General features: G+C 57.9%; 6 protein-coding genes across 6 annotated transcripts; all 6 read left to right on the forward strand.

Moving 5' to 3' along the window:
• Positions 1-260: 260 nt before the first annotated feature.
• On the forward strand, positions 261-5,900 carry JKF63_06249 (uncharacterized protein; the record flags this gene model as incomplete). The annotated part of the gene is made up of 1 exon (XM_067902199.1): positions 261-5,900. One exon carries the CDS (start codon positions 261-263, stop codon positions 5,898-5,900), a length of 5,640 nt encoding a protein of 1,879 aa, XP_067758696.1.
• A 736-nt stretch (positions 5,901-6,636) lies between these two features.
• JKF63_06250 (uncharacterized protein) lies at positions 6,637-7,614 on the forward strand (the record flags this gene model as incomplete). Its single annotated transcript, XM_067902200.1, has 1 exon — positions 6,637-7,614. One exon carries the CDS (start codon positions 6,637-6,639, stop codon positions 7,612-7,614), a length of 978 nt encoding a protein of 325 aa, XP_067758697.1.
• Positions 7,615-8,394: 780 nt separating this feature from the next.
• JKF63_06251 (uncharacterized protein) lies at positions 8,395-9,363 on the forward strand (the record flags this gene model as incomplete). Its single annotated transcript, XM_067902201.1, has 1 exon — positions 8,395-9,363. One exon carries the CDS (start codon positions 8,395-8,397, stop codon positions 9,361-9,363), a length of 969 nt encoding a protein of 322 aa, XP_067758698.1.
• Positions 9,364-10,164: 801 nt separating this feature from the next.
• JKF63_06252 (uncharacterized protein) lies at positions 10,165-11,007 on the forward strand (the record flags this gene model as incomplete). The annotated part of the gene is made up of 1 exon (XM_067902202.1): positions 10,165-11,007. One exon carries the CDS (start codon positions 10,165-10,167, stop codon positions 11,005-11,007), a length of 843 nt encoding a protein of 280 aa, XP_067758699.1.
• Positions 11,008-12,515: 1,508 nt separating this feature from the next.
• JKF63_06253 (uncharacterized protein) lies at positions 12,516-13,829 on the forward strand (the record flags this gene model as incomplete). The annotated part of the gene is made up of 1 exon (XM_067902203.1): positions 12,516-13,829. One exon carries the CDS (start codon positions 12,516-12,518, stop codon positions 13,827-13,829), a length of 1,314 nt encoding a protein of 437 aa, XP_067758700.1.
• An 840-nt stretch (positions 13,830-14,669) lies between these two features.
• On the forward strand, positions 14,670-15,542 carry JKF63_06254 (uncharacterized protein; the record flags this gene model as incomplete). The annotated part of the gene is made up of 1 exon (XM_067902204.1): positions 14,670-15,542. One exon carries the CDS (start codon positions 14,670-14,672, stop codon positions 15,540-15,542), a length of 873 nt encoding a protein of 290 aa, XP_067758701.1.
• Positions 15,543-16,891: the final 1,349 nt, after the last annotated feature.

Consider the following 16,891-nt stretch of genomic DNA (forward strand, 5'->3'; position numbering starts at 1 on the left):
TTCTTTCTCTCCCGCCCCCCTTCCCCCCTTCCGCCCTTCCCCTCTTCGTGTGTGTGTGTGTGTTTGTGTGTGTGTGTGTGTGACGTTCGTGAAACGCAGCGCCAAAACCACACCTTGCCTTAAATAGGTATATATATATAAAGGGTGGTGAAGAGGGTTGGGGGGGGAGCGGAGAGAGAGAAGGAACACCCACCCACACATCGTCTCTCTCTCTCTTTTTTTCTTTCTCCCACACACACACACACACACACAGTCACAAAATGCGCAGTGTGGAACGAAACCAGTTGATCCCAGACTCGGACAGTGATGTTGCCTCCCCGACAGCAGGGAGCAGTTCGCGTAATATCCCACTAGCTGGTGCGCCTGGTCCAACCGGCGACGCGCAGCAGGTTCCAGGCCTGCGCCTCATCAACTGCAAGAGCGGAGGTGGATGGGCACTTGGACCCTCTTATGCCTACTTGCCCTCACACGAGGAGCAGGTGCGTGCCAAGTTGAGTGTCACTCAGACTTCGGTGGGTGAGCGGCCCGAGAGTGCTGCTGTGTTGCAGGGTAGCGCTGCTAGTCGCCCACAAAGCAACACAGCTTTGACCAGTGCAGACAGAGTGGAGGCGACATCGGGCGAAGTCGCTCCTTCCTCGATGTACATCGGCCCCGCACAGGATCTCGCAGAGGATGACGACAAAACTTTTGTCGATCATGGCAGCACTACTCTGCTGTTCAACACAAACACCGATGAGAAGTCGACAGGGGCCGTTACTTCCGCTGTCGTCGTGTCGTCATCGTCCGTAAAGAAGACGGCAGTCAAGCCGCGTACGCCAGTCACCTCGCAGGTGGGGTCACCGACACCGTGTGCTGTACCTATTACAGCCGGTACATCGCCCACCAGTGCTGCAGCGCACACCAACGGGAGAGGTGCAGCACTCGACAGTGCAATCGGTGACCGATCGCGCGATGGCCCTCTTCCGACGCCGTCGTTGGCACAGCAGCCGGGCGGAGAAGCAGAAGCACCCACAGCGCCCTTTTCTATGCACGTGAGCACAGTGACTAGTGGCGGTCTAGGCAGCAGCCCACCACCGTCTCTTGTGTCTCCGCCACCGCTGCCGCGTTTGTCTGTAGTCTCTAATGCGCACACAAACAATGGCACGAGTGCGACGCGCCGGGGAAACGGGACTGGTGCCAACACGAACCCTAGTGGCGGCACCGCAGAGGCTCTGAGTGGGGGCGCCGGTCTTCTGCCGCAATACTCGCGCATGAACTCGAGCGAGGCTGCCCCTGGGGTGGTTTACCGAGCAGCGCTGCCGGGCAGCATCCGGGCGATGGTCATGGATCCAGTGGAGCCGGTGGTGTGGACGGCTGTCGGCGACGATCCGCTGGCGGCGTTGCGCCTCAGTGGACGCGAGCTGACGCACTTGAAGTCTATGAAGGATATCGAGCAGGTGTGCTGCATGGCGGTGGTTCGTATTGCTGAGGAGCAGGGGACCACCTTCAAGTCTCCCTCGACGTCACCCCGCGTGTCGAGCGCGATGTTGAAGCCCCACAAGGGGGGAAGACGGAGGAAGAGCGCGCGCAACGGTTCTGGTCTCCGCAAGTCTGGGAAGCTGCGTACCACTGGCAGCGCCCTCCTGAGTCGCTGCCTCGGCAGTGGAGGCGTCGGCGGTGAGGATGACATGTTGAGTCACGGGAACAGTGAGGCTGATAATACCTACGGCGACGACGTCATGCTCAGCGGCGGTCTGATGGGCCACGACAGGCAAGGAGGGGTCAGCTTCTCCAACTACTTGTGGTGCGGCCTGAGTCGCGGCCACATGGCGGTGGTGAACATGTCGAGCTTGGAGTACCAGCTCATTCACAATGCGCACAGCCAGACAATCAACAAGATCTGGTACTGGGAGTCAGGCAATAAGGTCTGGTCAGCTGGGCGAGATAAGGGTGTGCACGTCTGGGATCCACAGCGGCGGGTAGTCCTCAAGCGGCGCAACATCGCCGCGATTCTGACCGATGCGACATATGCCGAGTCGTGTGACAAGGTCTTCGCAGTGGCTGGCGACGCCTGTGTGCGTGTTTTCGAGCCGAGCGGCGAGAATGTCTGTGTCCCCAAAGGGCAGGAGAATCGTATCCGCGTGAAGTCGGATGCTTCAGTCATTCAGTACCACCGCAACTCAGGCCTTCTCTGGGTGGGCCTCGCCCGCGGCAGCGTCCTCATGAATGCGAGCACCCTGGAGGTGGAGTGCACGCTCCCGTACACCTTCAGTGCCATTCTATTTGAGGGCAACAACGCCATCATGGCTGGGCAGGAGGCGCCAAGTGGGGAAGGGAGACTAATGGTGTTGGACGTCGCGGACCCCAGACAGCCCTCCGTGCTTGCGTACAGCAAGTTTTCCTGTCCACTACCCCTTGGACTTCACGTTTTTCCCGGCACTCGCTTCGCAGTGGCGGCGCAGGATGACCCAAAGAAAGGCTGCATGATGGCTGTATTTGTGTACGACGGCACAGTGACACTGAAGCGCGCGGCACCGTCTGGCGGCGCCCCCCCGCAGCGAACAGAGTGGGTGCCTCGGGGAACAGTGTCACCGACGGCCGTCGGCGTCTCCTCATCCCCACAGCAGCTTACACAGGCACCGGACCAGCCCGGCAGCAGCAGCGCTATAACTACAGTGCCGACACCGCCGGTAGTGAGCAACGTCAACACACACACCGTAGCTACCGCGGCCACCGTAGACAGAGCCACACTGCACCGAGGGGCTGTGGTGAAGACGGTGCCAGACTACCGCACCGACCGCAAGCTGGCGGTGGAGACGGATCGGTCCTCGCTGGTGGAGGCGATCGTGCCAGATGCCCAGGACATCAAGAATGCATTGAAGCATCTTGTCAAGACCACAGACGAAGTACGGCAGTCTCTGGTTCACCAACGCTCTGCCGAGGCCACCCTGGCCGACTTCAGTCGAGTGTTACGTGGGCGACAGCAGTGGCTTTTCGAACAAGGCTCCCTCACAAGTCTCCCCGTGCTGCCGAGTTCTGTGACAGACCGCATCGATACTGATTACGCAACTGCCGAGGGGAAGACGATTGCGACGTCGATTGAGCAGCTGCAGCAGATGTACACGGCAACGTTGGCCAAGCTGGAACAGGCGCTGCACAGCAGAGACGCCGCCGGCGTTGGCGTGGCTGTCACTGGCGGCGGCGACGAGAGCAGGGCTGCGCTGTCAGGTCTTCCAGTGGGCTCTTCATCACCTCGAGAGTGGCAGATGCCATCCACGACGCACAAGAAACATCTTGCTCTGGAGAGCAGCGCGAAAGACCAGCAGCTTGAACAGCTTGGCCGAGGCTTGGTCGGTGGCGAGCACCACCCGCCTGATATGCATTTTCTGGGGAGAGAGAGGTCGCCTGCTGAACACTCTCGGCGGAGCGACGCTCCCCTTTGTGCTTCAGGCACAGAGGATTCGACGCGACCCTCATGGGGACTGCAGCTCGCTACCACTTTGCAGCGGGAGCGGGCACTGCATACGCAGCAACTGAACGCGCTACAGCTTCAGGCCGAGCGTTTGGCCGAGCGCAACACGGCCCTCTCCGCCGCATTTGTGCGTCTCCAAGCTCACGTGGCGGCCGTGGGGCAGCAGAAGCTCGCCTCGATGATTGAGTCCGAGTCCGTGGACAGCACCACAGTAGCGTCAGATGAGTCACCGCCGAGCTTCTCGCCATCGCCATCGCCATCGCGTCGCCAGCCACTACAGGCGAAACGCGTGCAACAGCAGATCCCGTCTTCATCGACGCGGTGCAGGGATGCCGCAGCGCTTTTCGCAAAGCTTAGCCATGGGCAGTACCATAACCCGAAGCACGTGCGCCGATCCACCGACACTCTCGTGAAGGCGATCGACGAGATTGTGCGCCTCGCTCAGTCTCGACGTGGCCAAAGTGGCGACCGAGACGCTTTGGGTGGCACCTTTGCCATGGCCCCATCGTTGCTGGGTCCGGGAGGACCCGGTTGCATTGACGAGCAGGACGCCAGCGCCAACATGGATCTGTTGCTCACGCAACGCCCGCTGAGGCAGAATGGGATCCCGTTGTCCTCCTCACCGCCGGTGGTGCTGGCGCTGGAGCCGCCTTTGCCATTAGAGGAGTCCGCACACCCGCAAGGCGGGCAGAGCAACGCCGCCGCTGCCGATGATAGTGCACTGCTTCACCGCCCCATCACTTCTTTACCAGGGGTGTGCTCAATGGCGGAGCTGGAGCTGCGTAACCTAACGGAGCGCAATATGGAGGTGGCATCCTTCTGGGCGCGTCTGCAGTGCATTGCGTCGCGGCCGTACGTTGAACACACCAGTGATCATAACATCGAGCAGCATGCAACACCTACTGGCTCCGCCACGGACTTCACGCTTAACCAGGTCAATACTTTGGAGGCTGGTCTGCTTCTAAACGGCCCCGCTGCAGCAGCCACGACCACCTCGAGGACGGTTGGAACGATGCCTGGGCTGGAGACCCAACTCATGACGGCGCGCGTTTTCCAAGCCGTGTGCTGGGCGGAGTGTGTGCAGACCGTTCTGCGCGAGCTGACGCACGCAGAGGGAATAGATAACGTATTCCTCGCGGGCTGCGTACACAACACTCTCATATCACCGCGTACAACGACTGCTGGGGGATGTGGCAGCGGCACTGGGTCTGGGGTGCGGGGGCAAGGTCCACTCAAGGTGCTGGACTACGAGTCTGCGCAGGAGCAGTCGATGGTGCTTGCGAGGGTCAGCCACCTCAGTACATTAGCTGCCCTCGAACTTTCTAATACGTCACGCGTTCGCGAAGGGCTGCGTCAACAACAATGCTGGGGCCAGAGCAAGGAAGCCGCCAGCAGCGCCGTAGTCTTCACTGACAGCGACTTCCGACTGCACCGTCTGCCGGGCGCCCTGCACTGGTCGCTGACAGCGCTGCGGCTGCTTTTTGCCTTTTTGTCCGACGCGGAGACTCGACTTCTCGGTGATGTGAAACACAGCGTTGGCGGTGATACGTCCAAGGTGCGTGACAAGCAGTCGCCCACGGCGGGAAAGCAAAAGGAGAGCTCGACCACCCCTAGCAGCAGTGATGACGCAGCAGCTACCCGGGCTCTGTCAGCGGTTGGTGTCGCCATGACGCACTGGGCGATGTTTCTGGTGAATCTCCAAGCCGATCTGACAGCTGTCCATCACGCCGCCCGACTTTACCATGCTTGGTTCTGGGGCTCGGTCACCCTCTCGGCCCCGGCTGGCGCTACGTCGTTGCTGCCCCACAGGGCCGGCGGCGCAGCTCACAACCGTTTAGGCACAGCGCATGAGGGTGGGGGTGGCGTGAGTGCGCACCTCGAATCTTCGACAGGCACGCGCGGATCGGCTTCCATGACTGTTCCGACCGCTCGAGACTCCCTCGCTTCTCTTGCAACGTCCCTCAGTTCGAAGGGCAAGCTGCTGCTGTTGTACATGCAATGGCACTTCCCCGGTTTCGCCATGGCGTCCACTGACCGCGCTGCTGCACCGGCAGGCGGTGTGAACGGAATACCAGGGTCGGTGAAGGCAACCTCTCCCCTTCCCCTTTCCTCCGCCGCCTCCTCATTATCGATCACTGGCCTGCCGACCCTCTTCAGGGCTGAGGAGGAGAATGACACCGCCACCACTACCGCGGCGATGACGCCGTGCAGCGCTGCCGAGTCTTTTCGCGTGCTAAGTGACACCGTAGCGCAGACGGAGCAGCTTCTTCACCGTGTGCGCCTACTTCTTGCGTACACGCACGCCCTCCGCACCCGCGCCTTGACGGGCCTGAGGAAGGGCCAGGACGAGCTGGTGACGCGGGCCGTCGCCTCTTTTGCGTCGACAGCCGCCACCGACGCAGACGCCCGTGTGCCGACGGAGGAGGAGAGGGCTTTTCTGGAAAGTTGAACAACAAAAAAAAACAGGGAGAAGTGTCGTCGGAGGCACAGTTGCATCAGCGACGATGGTGCTGAGAAGATACTCAAGCCAATGGATGTCTCCGTAGTGGTGATGGGGATGGTGTTGTTGTTGCCTTTTCTGGGTATCCCCTCTTCCTCCCCCCCCAAAAAAAAAATTATTTCGTAAGTTGTGTTATCGTTTGCGCCTTGAGAATTCCGCTGCACATACGTCTGTGTCTTTTCCAATGTTTTATTCTCACTCTGTCTCTGTGTGTGTGTGTGTGTGTGTGTGTGTTTCAGAGCCTCTTACCCTGTATCTGCTTTCATTGATGCGAGGAAGTCTATACATACATACACAGACGCAGCGATTCCGTACTTGTCTGAATAGATGTGTACGGTTCCTACCCAACTCCCCCCCCCTCCTCCCCTCCCATCGCTCCCCTTTCCCAGCCTTATCGTGCTCCACTCTCTTTTCCATTCTCTTTGCTCTCCCCTACCACCATGATCACTTGTGATGCGCCTGTTTCGCATTGCGCATCCTCCCCCCTTCGATAACGTTATCCTCCTCGCTTCGGGTTGAGCAGTCTCCGTCTGGTCCACAGTTTTGGGTCAGTGCAGGGTGCTTCAAGGACACACACACACACACACACACACACACAAATATAGACGCCCACGCGTGCTTTCTTTTATGTGTGCATGTGTGCTATCAACAAGAGCAGGCTGTCTTGGCGTCACGTACGATAACAATGGATGTGCTGAACCTCATCTCGTTATCCGTTGACCTTCGTGACTACCCAGGTTACGCAGCCTGCACCCGCGCCACTGAATACCCTGGTCTTGCCCTGTGCGAGTACAGCGCGGCCACCGGTATGCGCTACACGGTGCCACTCGGCTATGCAGCGTCGGTGGCTCACTTTTATCTCTATCGCCTCCCACGCCTATCTTTCGCTGACCGCACGCTAGTAAAGCTACACCACTACTTGTACCCCAGCGCTGGCTACAGTACACCGATCGGCATCTTGGGCGGTGTTCTCTGGGACGCGCGCCAGTCCGTGCAAGGGCTGACGCCGGCGGCTCTGGAGGCTACCGCAGCGCGGGAGAAGGCAGCTGCTGTGATGGCAGTCGAGCAGTACGATGAACGTCGCCGAGGGGCGAAGGAGGGGCTAGAAAGGACACAGTCGTTTACCTCCAAGGCGCTCGTCTGGCTGCGGCTGTGCGAGGATCCGGTCCAAACAGAGCTGGAGCGCATGGGGCTCGGAGCGGACAGCATTGCATGGGAGGCTTTGCTGGAGCCACACGGGTATCTCTCGACACAGTTGCACTCTTTTGTGCATGATCCTGCGCGTTACCGCGGCTGCGTGGCTTCTGTCGCGTCCGGTGCATCAGCCCCTACCCCAGAAGATACGAGGTGCACCCAGCCTGCTGGCGCTGCCAGTACGGCGGGCCCCTCGTCGTCGGGTCTCTCGTGGACGTCGAAGGCGTACTTTACCAAATCGCAAGTGGACGCTATCGTGAGTCGCTTATGGGCGCTGCGCGCCTCGCCTGAGGATGACCGCTGGATGCGCACATCTGGTCGCTGTGGGGCCTACGGTGTTCTTGGCATGCTGCTCACGTGGAACAGCGGTGGTGCTATTTTTCGCTCCATGATGGGACTCGGCCTTGGCGTGACCATCGGCGGTTTCCTCTCAGCGACGCGGCTGGATCAAATGTTTACTCACCTCTGAATGTGTTCCTCTCTGTATGTATGTCTCGTTACAGGTGAGGCTTCTTTCAAATTTTCACAATAACGTCAGGAAAAGAGGGGCAGCAACTTATCCGGCGATATAGTCGTATGCCGAGAAGAGGCCCCCCCTCCCCCACCCCCCGGCGACACTGCCGGCCTGCTTGTGTGTGCGTCTACAAACAGATTTGTATCGCCGAGAAGTGCAAAGGAAAGAAGAAAGGGGGAGTGAGCAACAATGACGGGACATCAAGTTGAATGACGGCTGGAGGCATTTAGGCAGGGCTGTATGTTTTTGGGGCGTCTGGCTGTGCGTTGAAGGCGGAGAGGGGAAGGGGAGGGCTAGAGCGGGAGACCAGGTGTCCCCCCTGCCTCTGTTGCACCACAGCGCCTGGGCATGAGGCTGTCAGTGCGCTTGCGGTTTCGTTTTTCCACTGCAGAGTGCGGGTGGCGAGGTGATGTGCACACCGAATAGGATAGCGGGAGCTGCGTGTGGAGAGAGAGAGAGAGGGGGAGGAAAGGGATAGGGAAGGCTACTCTTGTAAATCGCCATGTGGCATGCTTTCTCCCTGATTGGTGAGCGCGCTTGTGCTCATAGCCAATGTGACTCTATTCTCCCCCTTTTTCCACTTATTCTCATTTGTCCTCCTCCCCCCCTCACCACCACCACTGTCAGGTTGCGTTCATCTACGCAATCGGCCAAAACATCCAGAGACACACGTATATCCTGCACACCTCAGAGAGCGGTTGGTCGTCTACTTCCACAATGCTGCGCAAAGCCGTGATGTGCTTCACGTACCGCCGCGTCCCCCCACGCTGTGCACAGTGGCGCTCTCTGTACGGCCTACCCACGCGGCTTTTTCCCCTCCGGCGCAACCGCACTACTACCACCGCTGCTGCTGGTGCCACAGCGAAGTTGAAGCTTACCTCTCCCAGTGCTCCTCTCAACCACGTATTCGAGCTTCTGCCAACACCCAGTACATCCTCGTCGTCATCGACGACGCCTGAGGGCGTCGTGCTTCACACTGGCTATGCCGCACTTCCAGCCGCCAACGAGCCCGTGCGCGATGTGAGCCGCAGTTGTGGCGCGGGCACAAGTGATGTGTGCGCAAAGACCAACCACCCCACCGAAACTCCATCGTACGCTGTAACGGACATGGCTGCGTTTGAGCGGCTTATCGCGGAGGCTCTGTGCCCGTTTCGGGTCACGCTGGAGTCGGACACAGCATCAGCACGTTCGGTGCTCTCGTCATCATCATCTGTGTCGATGGCCTCGGCTTCGCAAGTAGGTGCTCCCCGGGTCTCCACCACGATCATCGCAGACCACACGGTTCGCGAGCTGCAAATCCTCCTCGCCGATGCCGAGCGCACCCTCGCCCCATCCACGGCACGCAAGGAAAAGATCGACAGGTTTGTCTACGGTGTGTATCTGCCGCTCCTCAAGTATGGCACCTTCGCGTTGCTCGCAGGACAGCTGGTCGTGTACTTCCACTGGGTCTTTGTTGTCTTCGACTGGAACCTGGTGGAGCCGACCACGTACTTCTTCGCCTACACAGGCGTCTTCTGTAGTTTGGTGTATCACTACTACCGCTGCGGCGAGGACGAGTTCACCTGGAAGAACATCTTCCAGCGTCTTGCGATTCGCAAGGCGGAGAGGATGTACGCTAAAGGGCAGCTGGACGTGAATGGCATGCTGCAGCTGCAGCGGCGCATTACTTTGATCAGGGAGGAGCTGGCTCGAATGTCTGTCTAGGAAGGTGGCCATGCCAGAGGCACCAACGAACCACGAAGAAGAAGGGCTGAGGGTGGGACGCACACTGCCTCGATGGGGGCGGGGGTCCGGGATATGTGTCGAGAGAGGGGTGGGGGTGTGTGTGGCACGAGGGGGGCAGTTTTTTTTTTGTGTGTGTGTGTCTGTGTGACAGCCACACATCTTTTGGGGTGTCTACTATGGAAGTGTCCCCCTGTTCCTCGCTTTCTTCAGCGACAGGCGGTGAAATCGGCCGCGGGAGCAAAAAGAGAGGGGCAAAAAAAAGCACATGGACCCCCCCACCCACTCGTGTGCATGCACATCTGTGCTCGTGTCTGCCTCTTCAAGTAGGGCGAGGGTTCCTTCATACATGGATGGGTGCCGCGTGTGTGACCAACGGAGACCGCTGTTCTCGTTTCACTTTGTGGCAGCATCTTCACCCCCTTCCCCTTCCCCTTCCCCGTCCACCCTGCCCCGCCCCTTTATCCTCGGCTCTCCCGCGTATCGATGTCTACCACCCCCTCCTCCTCCAAATCCTTTTTTAAATTTCCCGTCGGCTGAGCGTTTTACCGTGTCGGGCTTGTGCCTCCCCTCCCCCTGCTGCTCGCTCGCCTATCAAAGGCTCCACACTCCCCCATTCCTGTCACTGGCGCACACACGATTACTAGTAACTCACGCAGATCCACAAACCGACAAACACACGGTGGACTTTTTGGCTTTCGTCGCTGCAAAAATATATATATATATTATATATATATATATATATATATATTATATATATATTGAGCCAGGCCATCACGAAGAATGGCCTCCGCTTTGAAAAGTAACTGGAGTGGTTCACCCCTCGCAGTGCGGGGCTATTCCGCTGAGGCGCAGTGGGCAGGGCTGGCCGAAGTGCAGAGGCTCCTCGCGGCTCAGCCAAATGAGAAGGAGCTCTTCGCCAAGTACACGGTAGTTCGCTCTGTTGTGGGTGAGGTGCAGCCTGTCTACGATGACTCGGTGTGCACACGAATAAAGGTGCTCTGCGAGGATCCTGCCTTCACGATGGCAGAGGATTCGGACGACTTCGAGCCAGTCTCGATTCACGTTGTGGCGTACTTTAACGAAACACTGTTCAAGGAGGACATGGGAGATCTCATGGTCCAGGCGCGGTTATTGAGAAGTATTGGGATGGAGGGATCGGGGCTACGTTTCCAGCGCCGCGAGCGGAGAATCGTCCCTTCAGACGATGAACGCCGCGCTGAAGGCAGTAGCGGCAGCAGCAGCGGCGGCAAGCCATCTGTACAGGGGAGAATGTATTCGCCGAACTATCGCCCCGAAAGGCTCATTCCCGTTGGGACAATTCGGCTGCGCCGGGTTTCGAAGACGCCAGAAACAGGAAAACTTGGAGAGGTTGTCGCCAAGATTGAACGCATGTGCGTCGTGAAGGGTGTACGATGCTTTGGCGTGGATGATATGCTGATGAAGGAAGCGGAGAGGATCGCCCAGTACGCCTTCCACGTCCGCTGGGCCCTCATATACGCTCTGCCGACCTCCAAGAATTTCTACACGAAACTTCTCTATGCGCCAAAGGACAAGCAAGCGGGGTCGGGGGTGCCCACGCCGTCTATTGTAATGGTCAAGTGTTTGGTGAATTCTTCCATGTAAGAGAGGGGTGAGAGGGGGGGGGAGGTCGGCGGCGCACACGCGTACAACCCGCCCCCCCCTCCCCCCTTCCCCCCGCTTCTCTCTCTTGACGCCGTTTCGCTCGTTCTCGTTGGCAGTTCTCGGCATATCTACACAGACATAGGCGTATACACACATACCCACACATGCATATATATGCCCATTTTTGACTCTGCGAAACACAGAAGATACGTCAGTTCGGCTGAGCTTTGAGGTCCCCCCTCCCCGCCTCCAACGCACGTACGTACGTCTGTCAAATGCGTAGTGTCTCTGCCGCTCTCCTTCCTCCTTTCCCCCCTCCTTTCCCCCCTCCTTCCCTTCCCCTCCCCCCAATGCTTGGTTCAATGGGTGAGGGGTGGTGAAGAAAATAACTTATCGAACACACACACATATACATATACATATATATATATATATATATATATACACACACACACACACACACACACACACAGTCTTTTTGTGAGCGCGTGCGTGTGTGTGTCGTGCTTTTCCCTCATTTTGGTTTCTGCTGCTCACATTGCACCTTACTTGGCCATTCATGGAGTGGCATCCGTGTGGCTTACTTGGGCACACGCACACACACACACACACGCATCTGGCAATGAATAAGAGAGCAATGCCCATCGGGGCACCCAGGTTTACGAGTTCACAAGAGAGAGAGAGAGAGAGGGGGGGGGTGACCGGTACAAGAGCAGCCCATGCGCGCTGTTGTGTCTGTTTCCACGTATTCCCTCTCTTGAGTGTGTGACACCTCCGTTTTTTTTTCTTTTTCCTGTTTTTCCCGACTGTCTGTCTGTCTCTCTCTACCCCATCCGAACTGTGCTTTTCCCTTCCCCATTTCTTTGGTTTTTTTCCTTGGCTTATCGGCCGTACTTTTACTTGTTTGGGGTTGTCTGTAGGTCTTCAACGCATTACGTGTTGGTGTGCAAGAGTGCCCTCCTCCCTTTCGCTCACATGAACTCGGTTGGTGGTGAAGTGAAGAGAGTGGCAAAGCTGTTTTTTTTTTTACCTTTCCGCCAGCGAAAAGCACATCTCGTTTCGCGGAAGATTGCGGGAGGGAGGGGGGAGGATGAGGGTCACTCTCTTTTCATCATGCATGTCCCCTTCTCCGTTTTTTCAGGAAAAAATGTCGGTGTGTGGTGACCAGAAACGAAAAAAAAAAGTCGATGCGTCGCTCATTTTTCCCGTTTTGGCAGGGTGCAACTGCCTTTAAAAGCATAACTGCATCTAGAGTCTCCAGGACGGGGATGTGTCATGCAGTTTCTTGCATCAATTAGCTTAGTCTAGCCCCCACAACACCACTCTCCCTTCATATTTGTGTCTGTTCTCCTTCCTTCTCTCTCCCCCCCCCACACACACACACACGCTCTTAAAACTTCAGTTCCAGTACATTTATCGTCGTCGTATTCCACGGCGTTTGATGAGGTGCCGAACATCGTTGCTACACTGCAATCCGTGCTTCACTGTGCGGTGCGTGGATGAGGCACATGGGCAGGGCGGCTGACAGCAACCAATGCCCCGGCAACGCCTACCGCTACGTCGGTCCCAGTTCGCAGTTAGTGGGCTCGCGCACGGCCGTCACTGTCGCTGCCGCGTCTACTGCACCGGAGCTCACCACATCGATCCAGAGTCGACCACTGCAGGCGAATCCATCCCACCCACTGCTGTGGAACAACAGTACTGGCAGCAACACAGGGACAGGAAGTGCGCAGACTAGCCTATCGCGGCAGAGGCACGCCGGGTTCACATCAGGTTTCGCAGCCGGTGACAGTAGCGGCCCGGTTTCTTCGTCCGCATCTGCACTCTCAACACCGAGCTCTTCTTTTGCTTTCGCATTCTCATCAGGGGACGGACGACACCAACGTCAGTCTACCCATGACGGGTGTGTGGGATCCTCACGACTGTCCTCGTGCTCTACAGCGCACGTCTTGCGGCCACGGAGGCGGTCGCAGGGCCGAATACCACCGTCCTCCCCGTCTTCGAGTGCGCCGGTGGCTGGCCTCGCCGCCGCGGAGGTCGGCAATGCTGGAGTCCCCTCAGCCAAGGTGGGGAAAGAGAGAACGGTGATGGCTGTGAACTACAACGCCCTCTTTCACAAAGAGCTCCAGCGTCAGGAGTCGCACGGCCCAGTCGCAGAGGCATTGATGTCGTCGTCGTCGCTGTCGCCGTCGCCGGGATTGCCCACCGGTGGGGTTCCGCTGGCGCAGTTGCTGCCCAGCGACCGTGCAGTTGTGCACGGCACCGGGGCCCACAACGGTTTTCTGCCGCCTGGTACTGCAACACCGCCCCTTTGCGTCACTGCTTCGTTGGAGTTCGCAGGCACTGTGGAGGGCCCCCTGCCGCCAGAGGTGCGGCGTATCATCGCTCAGAGTTGCCCCGAAGGCAGCAGCGCCGCCGAAAGAAACGCTATCATCGATGTAGTGGAGCAACAGGCCCGTCGTCTCATCAGCACCGGCCGCCGCGTGAAAGTGTATCGAGAAGAGCTGACGGCTGCGGAGGAGGAGCGTAGGGATCTCTCCACCACCGTGGAGGAGCGCCACCTCGTACGTTCTGCACTGCAGGGCGAGGTGGATGACATCAACGCCCGCATTGCGGCCCTTTTGCAGGAGCGTGGGCTTGTTGAGGCGCAGCTAAACGCCCAGAATGAAGCTGCTGCGCGAGACGAACACAAGTTGACAGAGGCCCAGAATCGTGTGACGCTGCTGCGAAAAACAATTGACGGCATTGCGGAGGAAACTATGGTGGCACGGCTGATGCTGCAGCAGCAGGTGCCGTCTCTACACATCGAGAATTATTACTAGAAAGGGTTGTGTGTGTGTGTGTGTGTGGTGTCGGGGTGCACCACGGTTATACTCGTCTCCTGCGGGCTATGCCGATCACACTGCTGTTGATGCTGCTGATTGCGAAAAAAAGCGGATTTGGTCGCGCAGGGTTGCGCCCACATGTGTGCACGTCCACGCGAACATATTTCTGTACATGTTTACTACCTCCTTTGCTCCCCTCTCCACTCCCCCGATTGTCGTCGTCCAGATGTAAAGCACGGGTGCGCCGCTTGGCTGTCGGTGGTAGGAGGATGAGGTGGTGTGCAATCGATTCCACAGATTAGAGGAGGGCCCATAAACGCTGGTGGTCCCCAGAGAGCGAGAGAGAGAACCCGTTCCGGCGCCTTCGTGACTACGATTATTGCTGTCGTTGTGCTCTACTTTCCCCATCCCTCAACACACACACACACACACACAGTCACAGTTACACTTTGGTTGCTACGCCTTTTGACATGGCCAAGTGAGGAACACGTGCGCAAGTACAGCCTCCCACTCTCTCCCTTTACTGGCTGCGGAAACGGGAAGAGGAGAAGAGGGTAGAGGGATTTCGACGGAGAAGAGGGGAGGAGAGCGTTGGACCAACGCCGGTGAGGCCTCCCCCCCCCCCCACACACACACGCACACACACGAACAGCTCTCGCGTTCCTGACGATGTTCGTTTCACTTCCCCCCTTCTTTCTCTCTCTCTTCTCCCCTCTTCTAGCTAGGTTCAACTGGTCAGCACCTTTAGTGTGCCACCCCTCTCCCCCCTGGTGCTACGTAAAGGGAGCACACACACACATACACACGGTCACTGGCACTGTCCGTCTTGCACTGGCAATGCAGTCTGACTTTGGCGATGTAGAGACCGAGTTGCGCGACATCGAGGAGACCTTCGCCAATGGTCGCATGAACGCCTTCGGCTCCGCCCCGATGCAAGACGCCTTTGTGCATGAGCTGAAGCGCATCGCAGAAATCGAAACGCAAGTGTTCTACCGCACCTGCGCGTTGCTCAAGACGAGCAGCACAAACGGACACAAGCTTGTGACGAACATGTACGCCAGTGCGCAGCCGCCGCCACAGTCGCAGCGCTCTGGCCCAGCAGGAATGCCGAGCAACAGCAGCTTCGGTGATGGTAGCTTCCGCGCGAGCGGCAGCGGAATGGAGAGCTCGTCTTTCCGCAGCTCGATGAGCCAGTCGACTCACTTGCCGTCCACGTCGACCGGGCAGGGAGCCAGTAGTGGCATGTCTCCGTCCAACGGCAATGTGCACTCGACATTCCCAAATCGACGTCGGTCTCACCAGGCTTCTGCGAGCTTCTGCGCTTCCAGTACCTCCGGCGTGGCTGAGGCCGGAGGGTCACTTGGCGCGGCTCCGCATATTTCTCAAAACGACTGGGGAAACGAAAACGGCTTTGCTGACAAAGCCTTTGAAGATGTTGCGGCCCATTTCGAGGAGCTCGAATCACAGTTTTTTTCCCTCGGCGACCACCTCCGCGACATCTCAAAACACGTCACTCGCCTGAACGATATGTCAAAGCAGCTGAACACCACCACGAGCTACGGCGTCCCCACTACCCCTGGTGCCACTGCCACCGTTGCCGCAAAAAACATTAGCGAGAATACCAACAACAATGGTGTGCCGCCAAAGTTGAGTACCTTGGGGCGACAAGACCACGCCATGATCATTGATGGCGGGGATGGCTCACATTAGTAGGCTTCAAACCAACCTCCCCCACCCCCCCTTCAGTGCACGCCTGGGAACGCCTTTTCCCCTCGTTTTTATTTTGAGAGGGTCTTTCTCCCCGCCCTCTATTCAAATCGAGCACTTGACCCACGGAGGTGTGTGCGCACACAGTCCCCTTGCCATAATATCACTTTTCTGTGTTTCTGTAATCCTCCACACTCCACACTCCTCTTCCTGCTACTGCTGGATGATGATGCCTCGATTTATTGTTATACTGGAATCCCCCTCCCCCTCCCCCTCCTCCCTCTTCAAGAAGGAGGAGGGGGAGGACATGATGAGCTACAACAATGATTGTTATGGCTACCGGTGCGAGTCGGAGGCAACACGGGGGAGGGGTGCGCGCCCACACACGCGCACACAAGTCACTGCTAGAACGACGACACTGTTTTCTGTAGGTTGAGGCACGGGGGAAAGAAAGGGTGGTGGAGTGAGATGATGGTGGGATTCAGACTATATGTTTGGGTAATGGGGGGGGTGGGGGCGCTGGGTGGTTGACCCTCGCCATCTCGACGGCCCCATTCTCTCCGATGCCGTTACCATATGGTGCCCAAGTTGCGCCGTGAGAGAGGGGAGAGAGAAAACCGCGTCTGCCTTCTCACGTGTGTACACACGTGAAGGAAGCCGAGTCCGGTGTGGGAGGGCTTTATCGCTGAAGAAAGTTTGGGAAGCAAGAGTAACGCGTGGAGGTGAGGGGGGGGGGATCGGGATGGGCAAGATGGAGAGAGTTGTCCCGGACATCCATACCCCCCCCCTTCTCCCCCCTCCCATAGCCGCTATTCGCAAGGCTATTTTTTCACAGCTGCGCACTACCCAAATTGGCAGCGGTTTTCGTATCGAGCACAGTTTCTACTCGGATGTACCACCGACACGTTATTATTATTATTTTTTTCTGCGTCATGTTTCCTCCCTCCCCTCCATTGATGCACAACGACTGGGTGTACACTCGCCCATGTATGTTTACTCCGTCCATCCCTCAACGTGCTGCTGCCCTTTGGTGTCGCGCTCTTTTTCCCGCACCAAACACCTGCACAGGTCTGTCCTGTCTATTGTGTGGTTTCACTGCCTATGCCGCCTGGCCTCCGCAATGAGCACACAGTCCCGATTGCCCTTCTCTCCCCGTCATTTGTCAACAAACAATATGGTGAAGTGTCCTCACCATAACGATCAGGCATCTGCGTATCGCGATGGGCAAAGATTTTTGTAGCGGCACATGCGCCAGAGAACAAGATGTGTATGCCCGTGCTCAATTTTTTGAACAGGAGGTACAGGGGGGGGGGGGAGTTGTGCGAGCGCACTTGTAGCTGAGTTGCCCCCTC

This window comes from Porcisia hertigi, chromosome 13 (genome assembly GCF_017918235.1).
Source record: "Porcisia hertigi strain C119 chromosome 13, whole genome shotgun sequence".
NCBI classification, from domain to species: Eukaryota; Euglenozoa; class Kinetoplastea; order Trypanosomatida; family Trypanosomatidae; genus Porcisia; species Porcisia hertigi.